The 12108-nt window shown below is 39.6% G+C and overlaps 1 protein-coding gene across 1 annotated transcript in view; it reads right to left on the reverse strand.

The window, feature by feature from the left end:
• Nucleotides 1-395: 395 nt before the first annotated feature.
• The window catches only part of ABCB1 (ATP binding cassette subfamily B member 1), a 220523-nt gene continuing 208810 nt past the window's right edge, over nt 396-12108 (reverse strand). The window contains exons 27-29 of the mRNA XM_033193869.1: nt 6396-6602; nt 2999-3145; nt 396-1512 (exon numbers count right to left, since the gene is read on the reverse strand). Of these exons, the coding sequence (XP_033049760.1) occupies nt 1306-1512; nt 2999-3145; nt 6396-6602 (561 nt within the window). The 3' untranslated portion in view covers nt 396-1305. The remainder of the gene's footprint in view (nt 1513-2998; nt 3146-6395; nt 6603-12108) is intronic.

Genomic DNA, 12108 nt, shown 5'->3' on the forward strand with positions numbered 1-12108 from the left:
ATGTTGGCTTTTTTTGCCATTGCTTTTGGTGTTTTAGACACGAAGTCTTTGCCTATGCCTATGTCCTGAATGGTACTGCCTAGGTTATCTTCCGGGGTTTTTATGGTTTTAGGTCTATCATTTAAATCTCTAATCCATCTTGAATTAATTTTTCTTCTTTGAGAAATGCATGGCACATGCATTCCTTCTTTGAGAATTACCTGATTATATCCTTTCCCATTTTTTTTTTTCCTGGAGGTGATGGCTTCTTTTTTTTTCTTTTTAGAAGTTCTTTTTTTAAGATAGCAATTGTTTATAATAAATATAGTTTATAATGTTAATAATGCTTTTTGGCTAATTTAAAAAATTTTGTCGTCCAGAGTACTAATCTTTGTGATACATTTTCTTCTTTTTTCATCATGTTTGTATCAAGATGTAGTTAAACTCATGGCACATTTTAAACATCTGTAAGTCAGAAGGATCACTTTTGGAAGAGGTCAATTACTGGCAAAAGTAATTCATTATCAAGACAAAAAGTAAATGTACTTTGGAAGCATAAAAATCTTAAAAATCCTTAAAGAACCCTTTATAAAAGCAATGCAAAGTATTTACTATATATCTGAATAATACACACTTCATAATTGTGCCTTACCCCACCTCCTAAAATCTTATATTGATCTGTGTTTTGGGTTTGAGAGCCACCTTAATGTGGAAATGCAAGAATCAGCAGGATCAAGTTCAAGAAGAATGAAGCCAGATGGTTCTGCAAGACCCAATATGAACAGACATACACAACAGGAATTATTTAAACTGCTTAACCATTCGCACAAAAATGAGTAGGTATATTTAAAGAAAACTTTTTTTAAGCAGAAGTTATCTAAAATATTCCAGTTGAGAGAAGATATATTCACAAACAGTTTGGACAAGATGACTCCAGTCATATGAAAGTTAAAAAAATTTAACTTTTATTATAGACACTTTATGCAAACATTTCAATACTTTTTGCTACTTCTATAATCTTTTAGCAAGGCAGTCAGTTAAGTCCAAATGAGAAAATTTAAACAAAATTACATATTTTATCTTTAAAAATCTACTTTAACACTGTTATAAAATTTATAATGCAATTTAAACCATTATTTCTCTCCACTTGATGTCTCTCACTCTCTTCCTTTAATTACGAAGTGTCTGAAGACTCTGAACTCAGTTGAGGAAATGTTAAACGGATAACTCTTCATAATTCTATAAGTACTTGCTTTTTAACTTTGAATAAATGCCATATTTAAACACAAATATTAAAATATATTTAACATCTCATACAGTCACAGTTCACTGGCGCTTTGCTCCAGCCTGGACACTGACCATTGAAAAATAGATGCCTTTCTGTGCCAGCAGCTGCTGATGTGTGCCGTGCTCCTTGACTCTGCCATTCTGAAACACCACTATTAAGTCTGCATTCTGGATGGTGGACAGGCGGTGAGCAATCACAATGCAGGTACGGCCTTCTCTGGCTTTGTCCAGGGCTTCTTGGACAACCTATTCCATAATCACATAGATTAATTCGCATAATAGTTCTTTTCCCTAATTCCTTTTCCATAAAAAGCTCCACAATAGGCTGGGTGTGGTGGCTCACGCCTGTAATCCCAGCACTTTGGGAGGCCAAGGTGGGTGGATCACAAGGTCAGGAGATCAAGACCATCCTGGCTAACACTACGAAACTCCATCTCTACCAAAAATACAAAAAATGACCCAAGTGTGGTGGCAGGTGCCTGTAGTCCCAGCTACTCATGAGGCTGAGGTAGGAGAATGGCGAGAACCAGGGAGGCGGAGCTTGCAGTGAGCGGAGATGGCGTCACTGCGTCACTGCACTCCAGCCTGGGTGAGAGTGTGAGTCTCCGTCTCAAAAAAAAAAAAAAAAAAAGCTCCACAACTAATTTCTCCAACAATACATCCTTCTTTAACAAGATTTCTCCAACAATAGATCCTTCTTTAACAAGGTATCAGTGAAACAGAACAGGTTTTTGAAAACAATGGATTTGTCATATCAGAAGATGACTGAACCCTAGTTTGGGTTAGTTCCGAGGCAGCAGTTAGCTAACATTTTTTTTTTTTTTTTAATAATTTGAAACAGGGCCTCACTCTGTCACCAGGGTGGAGTGTAGTGGTGCAATCATGGCTTACTGCAGCCTCAACCTCCCAGGCTCAAGCAATTCTTCCACCTCAGCCTCCTGAGTAGCTGGGACTACAGGTTCCCACCACCATGCCTAGCTAATTATTTTATTTTTTGTAGAGACAAGGTCTCCCTATGTTGCCCGGGCAGGTCTCAAACTCCTGGGCTCAAGTGATCCTCCCACCTCAGCTTCCCAAAGTGTTGGGATTACAGGTGTGAGCCACGGCAGTAGGTGCCAGCCAGCAGTCATCTACTCTTAAAGTTAAGGCAGTAAATACAGTTCACTGACTCATTTAAAAACATTACTAATGTGTCTCGCCACACAACATCCTTGAAAACAGACCTCAAATCCAGCTCACAGTAAATTCAAGAAGCCTGAGCAAAGACCAAACACAGACTCCTGAATTTTAGTATTGTAAAGTAGGGAACATCTCATACTGAGTTGGTCTTTCAGATAATCTGAATTATTAACCTTTTCTCCAATCAGAAATGATTGCTAATATTTATCTTAAAAGGTACAGCCAGATTTTAACATTGTCTTACCCTACCACTTTTCCTTATGGTTGCTGAGAGATGCTGCCAGAAGTAGGAAATATACCTTCTGAAAGCAGCTTCTTAGGTCAACGTGAAGTGATCTAGGGATGGTGTGTGAAGCATATGTGCTCTAAGACTAATTTGCCTTGTGTCATCTTTACTCTCCTGAATCACAGTTACAGAAACTGTTTACATTTTACTGAAAGGTGATGTAAATAACAATCAATAATCTGACTACATTTTGTTCTTTACTATGGAGAATAAAGCATTTTTAAAGATGATGATTCAAGTATGAATGAACTCAATTTAAATTCTTACCTTTTCACTTTCTGTATCCAGAGCTGATGTGGCTTCATCCAAAAGCAAAATATGAGGCTGTCTAACAAGGGCACGAGCTATGGCAATGCGTTGTTTCTGGCCACCAGAGAGCTGAGTTCCTTTGTCTCCTACTCTGGTGCTATATTTCTGTAAATAAGGTTTTATTGTTATGAAAGTAGAACTGATAGTAAAGTTCTAACAGCTTGCTTATAGAAAGTAGGATAACATGAATCTATACTCCAAAAATTTAGGTTCGAAGCTAAGAATTGTTCATGGATAATTAAGGAAAGAACAGAAAAAAGCCCAAAATGGCAGGTTTACTATCTGTTTGAAAAACAGATGTTTGGGCCTTAAGATGATATGTTTTAGTATAAACAGGTCAGCATTTTAATGAAGAAGAATATCGTTGCAATGTTAGTATCTTCCATCTTCTGGTTTCATTATATTTGGGACAAAGATTGGCAGGAGAAAGGAAATTTGATTTGAACAAGGTATTCATAATAAAATAATTGAAGCCTATCTTAATTGTAACCAGCAGATGACACTCTCTGCATGATTTTAAATTGAGGAAAGCCATTCTTGGGATGTTAGCCTTTTAGTATGTTTTTATGAAAGTATCTCCAACACTTAAACAATTTTAATGGGTGCTTCATAAAGGATTCCATTTTGATATCTAACTTTGAAAATGAATATCTCCTTTTTAAACATTTTTGTTGTTACAGTGCTCCCAAAATTCTTCCCATATTGTTTCCCACAGTAGATAATTGTCACCAACTATCCACTATGATGATAAGAACGGCAGTTAAAGGTTACTCAGGAGAGAGTAGAAACAGGATGTGACTGCACTTGTAACCTAGACAACAATACTATTTTATTATATCTAGGCCCTTGCCAGGCTGAAATTTTAGTACAGCGTTGCCTATTTTTATTTGCTATATCTGGCAACCCTAGTTTTGTGGCACTCAGCCCTGGGTCTCCCCCTGTAAATAGAGGGAGAAGACCCCAGATGAAGTTTTGGCAGATGTTTGGGACTGGCTCTGCCCCAGAGCCGTGGCTGCCTCAGAAGACAGGAGCACTGAAGTGTGTCTCATGTGAGAGGAGGGGTTACTCATTGCACTCTTGATATAGTACTCATCCTGCTGAGGCAGATAAAGGCAGTGCGGCAATCTTACAAGAAGGAGGTAACTAAACCCGTCACCTACAGGGTGAGAGGTAAATCCTAGTATTAATCACTTAGGAGAAGTGGATCCTTAGGTAATAGGACTTAGGGGGTTTACCTTTTCTCTCCTGGTCTAGACACTGAAGAAGAGATTACGGTGTCTACAGGTGTGTTCTGTGTGACAGATTAGAGACCCGGATCCCAGAAAGGTTGAAGTCTCTGTGGCAGACAAATGCCAGAGGGGCAAAGTATATTTAAGAAGATAGATAATAGTTACTCTCTGTGTTTGTGTTTTATTAACCCCTAGCCCAGTGGTTCTCCAACTTGAGCCTGCGTCAGTATTATCTGGGCTCTTAAAACATGGATTGTTGGATCTGCATTCCTAACAAGTTCCCAGGTGATGCTGATCTGTGTCTATACTTGAGAACCACTATCCTCTCACCAGTAAAGGGGACTGGAGCTTTCCGTTTTAAATGTTTGAGCCTGGAGAAGGGTCAGTTATCTACAGTTGGGCTAGACTGTGAAAGGAGAGTGGGAGACAAGGCCATCTCCCTGGGACTTAATGAGATTGGTGTCAGCAGTTATCCGAAGAAGAGCCTACAGAAGGGAATCTTGGGAAAGAGAGCCACCTGGTGTTGCTCGCCTGCCTCATGAGGAAACTATCTTCTCTGCCGGGTTGAGGCTCCTGAGCTTTGTTTTAGGGGGCACTTCCTTAGAATAAAGAGCATAACTGGTGATAATGGGTGGGGTAGATTACCTAGGTTGAGAAGCACTTCAAAATATAGGACCTAACTTTTGCAGCAACATGGATGCAGCTGGAGGCCATTATCCCAAGCAAAGTAATGCAGGAACAGAAAACCAAATACTGCATGTTCTCACTTATAAGTGGGAGTTAAACATCAGGTACTCATAGATGAAAAATGGCAACAGTAGAAACCGGGGACTATTAGATAGGGAGGGAGGGGAGTAAGTGTTGAAAAACTACCTATTGGGTTCTGTGCTCAGTACTTGGGTGACGGGATCATTTGTACCCTGAAACCTCAGCATCATGCAATATACCCAGGTATAATAAACCTGTACATGTACCCCCTAACTCTGAAATAAAGTTGGGAAAAAATATAATTTTGGACTGTTAATACAGGTTGAGCATCCACAATCCAAAAAGTTCAAAATCTGAAATTCTGAAATTTTTTGAACATCAACATGATGCCACAAGTGGAAAATTTCACACCTGATCTCATGTAACAGGTCACAATCAAAACACAGTCAAAACTTTGTTTCATGCTCAAAGTTATTAAAAATATTGTATAAAATTGCCTTCGGGCTAATGTGTATAAGGTATACATGAAATATAAGTGAATTATGTACATACAAATATTCCAAAATCCAAAACACTTCTGGTCTCAAGTATTTTGGATAAGGAATATTCAACTTGTATTCCAAAACAAGACAAAACACAAAAACTAAAATACAGGACCCAAGAGGGCTTAAGAGGGGGTGAGAGGTTCCATTTATCTAACTTCCTAGGAGGAATTCAGAGGACACCCATAGGACAACAGCCCAGGGAGCCCTAGAAAAGATTTCAACCATTCACTGTAAACAAAGTTTGGGGCCCATGAAATGTACGACGATGAGAGATTACATGATACCCTGGTCACCCTAATGGCTCAACCCTTATTCACAGAGAGCCCTTTTTCTGGCATGGGTTCAGCCATCTGGACTAGACTGACTCCACAGTGAGGTTTGAGGCTTGGGAGAGAGCTGCAAGAAGGAAGAAGGAAGAGTAATAGAGCAGAGACATGGGGAGGGACAGTCATGCCTGCTTCCTCAGCAGGCCAGAAGCAGCATGTGCAGGTAGAGACCCAGACTCTGTACTTGGACTTGAAGGGAAAGGCTTCCCAGACATTGTACTTATCCCTAGGGCTGAAAAGGTGGAGCCTCAAGCCTAATAGCTTTGGATCTAGAGAATTGTTCCAGTTCTCCTATCCCAGAAATGTTCTTCTCTCCTAAACCTGAAGTGATCACTTTCATCCCTTCCTCACAAGGAGGGTCAGGTGATCAGATAAAGGTAACATCTAACCCAAATAGGAAGTGTGGCCAGATGGTTGTATACAGGTAAGGGTGTGATTTGGTTGCTAATTTCTCTTCACTTGTGGGAAACCAGCCCCTTATAAATCAAAGCATAGGCCAGGGAGGCTGCCACATGCTCCCAGGCTGTTAATTTGGAGAGAGACTTACATTAGGCAGTGACTCGATGAAGGCGTGTATATTGGCCTCCTTGGCTGCCCTCACGATCTCTTCCTGTGACACCACCCGGCTGTTGTCTCCATAGGCAATGTTCTCACCAATGCTGCAGTCAAACAGGATGGGCTCCTGGGACACGATGCCCAGGTGTGCTCGGAGCCACTGAACATTCAGTTGCTTTATTTCTTTGCCGTCAAGCAGCTGAAAACAAGAGTTCACAGACCAACTTCAGGACCAGCACACTTTGAATGTGGCACAATTAGCATCATTATTTCTTACACTGAAACTGCCAAGTTACTGTGAGATTAAGGAAAAGTTTGTGTGATTAAATTTTGGATAGTTAAGATTAATGCAACAAGGTCACAACTGTATGCTTTGTGTAACTGTCATGTTTCCTGTGTTATAACCATGGTTTCTGATGTATGCACATGGTAGGTAGAATAAGACATCTATGTCCTAATCCCTGGATCCTGTTAATGTGTTATGTTACATGGCAAAAAGAAACTAAGGTAGTAGATGTAAGGTTGCTAATCAGCTGACTGTAAAATAAGATTATCCTGAATTACCTTGGTGAGCCTAATGTAATCATAAGAGCTCATAACTGAGGAAGAAGGAGAGAGGAGAGTATCAGAGCAAATGCAGTGTGAGAAAGACTCAACCAGCCACTGCTGGTTTTGAAAACAGAGGAAGGGGCCACAAGCAAGAAAGGCAAGAAAACAGATCATTCTTTGGAGCCTCTAGAAGGAACACAGCCCTGCTGACACTTGATACGTGCCCACTGAGACCTATTTTAGGTTTCTGACCTCCAGAAGTGTAAAGTCATAAACTGGTGTTGTTTTAAGTCACTGATTTTGTGATAAGTGGTTATAGCAGTCACATGAATACAATGCCTAATACTTCTGAGATGTATCCTGAGAGCCTTATTCTTAAATCTCCATTTTTCAGAGACACAGTGCCCAGGATTAGCATGGAAATAAATAACAACTAAGACCACATAATAGGTTTGCAGTTCAGGAACTATAGGGGATGGATAGGTGAACAGAGGTAGGAAAGCGTGGATGGACATCGTCAATACTAAGCCAGATGAGTAGGAATGGAGAGCTGCCCTTTCTCTATAATCTGGTTCCCTGGATTATCCTGCAGAAGACTGGGGAGGGCACCTTACAGCCTTGCTGATAACAAGCCCTACTCTGATGCAAATATGTCTGCCAGATAGGTCTGCTTTGCAAGAGAATTTTCTGGCATTTAAGTGAGAGAGCTGTTCATCCCTTCTGAAGAAGGCACCAGTGACTCAGCTTTGAGCGATTCCAATAGTAGTGACAAGTTTGTACTGAGCCATATACTCTCTGTATCCCATGTGCCTGGTTGGGTGGCTCAAGGGGACAGCTGGCCAGCAGTAGGGTACAATCTTTGCTACAGGAACATGACTTCTGCTTGTGACACTGGCAGATGCAGGGATGGAAGCGCTCCCATAACCTTATTAGTTCCAAGCTGAGTTGCCATGGAGACTATTCCACACATGTATGCTCCAGGCTTCCTTACAATGTTAATAAATGAAGGTGGAAAGTAGAGGGTGGAGAGGGACAGTAAAAGCCAAACAAGGATGTGGCTAAGTAGCAGATCTTGCTAGATAAAACACTGTACTTGAGAAGTGGAAATTTAAGGAAAGGAGGAGTTTGGTTTTTGCTTTTGTTTTTGTATTAATTTTCCAGGTTTATACCTCTGGGAGGAAAACAGCCACTGCCTAACTAATACAATCACAGGCAAATCTGAATGATCCCAGCAAGTTATAATGAGTTTCTTCATTACACTGAATACACTCTTGGGCCTCCTCATTCCCGCATAATACCCTAGGATTGCAAACTATTTAAAACCTGTGTTGACTGAAGAATTCTTTCTTTAAGTAAAACAAGTTTAGATGCCTACAATGTAAAAAAGATCAAAGAAGCAGAGCTCCTTTGGCTGAGGAATGGTGTTGTTTTGAGGGAAGACCATGGAACTCTCCTATGAGAACTGCTCAAAAAATCCTGGCCTAAATAAAAATATAACTAGGAAAGTAAACATATTGGTAAAAAATAATGAAAGGCCCGATTAAAATGATCGGCTATCTCTATTGTAGATTGTTAAATCTAGTGCTTGCTTTCATTAGCACAAAAATGTAAATGTTAAAACATGTATTCTTCTATGCACATTTACTGTGAAATAATAATTGATTTTTAAAAATCAAGCACTGACAACATTGTAGGTTTTGTGATAAGCATGTCTCATACAGTCTCTTGTTTAACTTTCACAGCAACACTTCTGAGGTCACTGTGAGGTTAACTGCCATTTTACTCATAAGGAAATGTGCACAGTTAGTAACTGGGGGAAAACCAAGACTGGATCTAAACACTATAGGTTGGGTTTTAGTAACACTAATATTTCACAACTGAAAGATATTTTATGCCCCCCCTTGAAAGGGGAATGCCCCCATCTTGGGCTCTTCTTGGGTTATAACCAGACAACGACAAGCAGCTTCTAACTATATCCCAAAGGGGGCTCTGACTGTTGTATATGAGAGAGACTGGAAAGGGAAGAAAGGAAAGGTCAGGGGAAGACTCAAAGCAGGGGTGATTTAACAGTGACACTGATGAAGGTTGAGCTTTAAGAGCTCTCAATTACATGTAAATTCTAGGAAGTTGAACAGTTTTCTGGGTGAGGTGGAGGAAAGGCTGTAGTCAGGAAGCTCTTCCCTGTAAGTGTTGACGATAAATTGCCTAAAAACGAAAGGGACCAGAATATTTAAGCTTCCAGTATTTGGTTATGATTTTTTTTGTTTGAAGTAAATATCCACTTTTGCGTCTAATTTTGCATTCAAAATTTTTTCTTTAAGTTGAATCCCTAAAATTGTATAATCTTCAGGTCCCTCAAAACTTGGAGAATCCTCCCATCTTCACAATTTCATAGCTTAATTATTCAAGACTCTCCACAATTTAACCTAAATCTTTCTTCAAATTTAACAGTTCGGTGGCTCTCGAATGATGGTTGGCATCAGGATCACCTCGGAAAATTATAAAAATAAAAGGCCAAACCCTAGCCTACTTGAATAATCCAGGCGAGCTGTATTTTTTACTAGCTCTTTAGGCCATTCTAATAGTCACTGAAGCTTGAGAACCACCACTTCAGGTCAATGATTTTCAACGTGGGATTCAAGGTCCGCTGATGGTCATGAGAATTTCATGACTTCAGGGGATCCTCAGGGTCAAATCCTTTCTTTAATTCTTATGCTCAAATCCACAGACTCATTTTTACATGGCAATAAAAACTAATGAGTAGTAATCCACTGAGTTATTCAGGGCTACACACTGATGTCCATAAACAAAACTTTGTACATTTACTAGAGTTTATTGTGGACACTTTCTGCTAAGAAGTCTAGCTGCAGTGTACCATCTGGCAGTATTTCCAAGCCCTAGTGCAAATGCACAGGAGAAGGTAATGGATATTCCTGCAATAAATGAGGACACTTTGTTTTCAGTCCATTATCAATAATGTCTTGGGATGCTTACTGTGCTATGCACTCAGCATTCATTTTCATATACTTCTGTGTCTGACCTTTTATACATCAAGGGACTAGAAGGCTAAAAACTATTTCCCACTTTCCCTTGGTTCTGGAAGTAAGTCAGGGTCTACCAGGGAGATGCACAGTGTAAAATCTGGGAGGTAGACACCATCTTTCCTTCAGCAGCCGTGGTAAGCTAACAGCTTAACTCATTTTTGGCAGACAAGAATTTCTGCAACAGCCAGATTCTAGTCTTGTGCCTTTAAATTTGGAACAGCTGTGGCATAATTTTCTGCAGCTTCTTGATTACAGAATCACAGCTGCAGTGCTGTGATTTGGAAGTCTGGCAGCAAGTAGCGTACTTTTCTTTCACTCTTCCAGCCCTTCCAAAGACTTTGTAAGCATGTAATTCCGTTTATTAAATACTTATCTACTTGAAATACCTAGTGGAATTTCTGTTTCCTACTCTGAACTGTAACTGATGCTGTTCATGTTTTAAATTATATTCTGCTTGTGTTTATATACTTGCAGAATAACATTAATTATTCATTATTGTATCATTACTGTGCTGTATTATATTGTGGTTTTCAACTCCAACATTTTGTTATCACCAAGCGTTTTTCCCCTTGGAAAGTGACTATGAGTACATTAGTGGATGATGACATTTGAAAATCTTTCCTACATGAGTTATCAGAAAAGTCTGAGAACCACTACTCAAACTAAACTCCCATTTCAGCCAAAGTGTCCTATTTGCTACATTGGGAACAAATCACTGATCACAGCTTCCATTTTCTCTCACATTGAATGTCATCACTACTGTTCACCCATATGCAAATCCTTATCTCTTAAGAACTAGCTCTAGGCCTATCTTCTTTAACTCATGAAAGTATATGTCCCATCTCCTCAGTTAAAGTATTTGAGGGCAGATATCATGCCCTACAATTCATTATAGCACAATCTTTAACATACCACTTAATAACTGTCTGTTGAGGACCATAATCAGTGTCTGAGAGATAACATTTCCTCCTCTAATTGCTTTGGCTGTCAGCGACATCTTTATTTAGAGTCCTGTTTTTAAACTCACCACAAAAATTGAAACACAAAATCAGAGTTCACAGAAAATATAAAGCAAGAGAGTAAAAGTAGGTAACAAGCTTATGTAATGATTTAAGAGTAGACTGAATAAAGGCATAACTGTCTTTGAATACAATAACAAATATTTATGAGTAAGAGTGACTGCTGTGAGGAAGTAAAAAGAGTCCTAGACTAAAGGTTGAAAACTCTCTTTTCATTTGAGTTATTAAATGCTACCAGTGTCCATACATAGTGGGTGGGCATTCATCTGACTTTACCAGCAGGCATCCATTCTGATTGGTCAGTGTCCATTCTGTTCCCATTGTTAATCAGTACAATTAATTACATGCCTACATAATGAAAATGTCTTGCTCTTAATCTATTCCTTCCTAGTTTGTCTTCTTTTCTATCCTCCATCATAGTCGTTTAAACTCACTGCTCCCTGTCAGACACCTCTCTCATTCCCAGCAACTAAGACAAAAGGGCAAACTTCTATGTTCTTTATACATTTCCCAAATTTCTTGATTCTACTTTTTTTCCTTAGATGATGTTTCAATGCCCTCTCTCCATCAATGATTTTGTCTCATCCCCAGCCATAAAAATGCTCAACAGTTCACCTCCTAAACGTTTTCCCTGGACTCTGCCTCCCCACTCAAGCATTGTCCTTATTTGCCTTTCTTTTACTTTCTATCTTCTTGATAACCTATGCTCACTTACATCTCCATTTCTCCTCCTAACCATACTTCAGCCACCCTTAAATTGTTTTCTACCATCACTACTTCACTAAGAATATTTTAAAATATCAGAAGTAGCCCATTCATTGCTAGACTCTATCATGTCTTCTCAGTCTCCTCCTTACCCAATCTCTCTATACCATCTGTCATTGCTGACTACCATCTTTAAAAACAGTCCCCATCCTTGGCTTTCATCTCACTCTTAGCACCTGTCCTGCATCTTTCTGTCTACTTCCATTTTTGTCGGTTCTTCTTAAGTCAACTGAAACCTAAGTACAGCAAGGGAGATAGGTGGTACAAAGGGTGCTTGCAAAGGAGGGTAGAGGAGTAGTGTTGAGGGGAGCCTGGAGAAGTTGGCTGG

The sequence above is a fragment of the Trachypithecus francoisi genome, unplaced genomic scaffold (assembly GCF_009764315.1).
Source record: "Trachypithecus francoisi isolate TF-2019V2 unplaced genomic scaffold, Tfra_2.0 Lachesis_group4, whole genome shotgun sequence".
Classification (NCBI taxonomy): Eukaryota; Metazoa; Chordata; class Mammalia; order Primates; family Cercopithecidae; genus Trachypithecus; species Trachypithecus francoisi.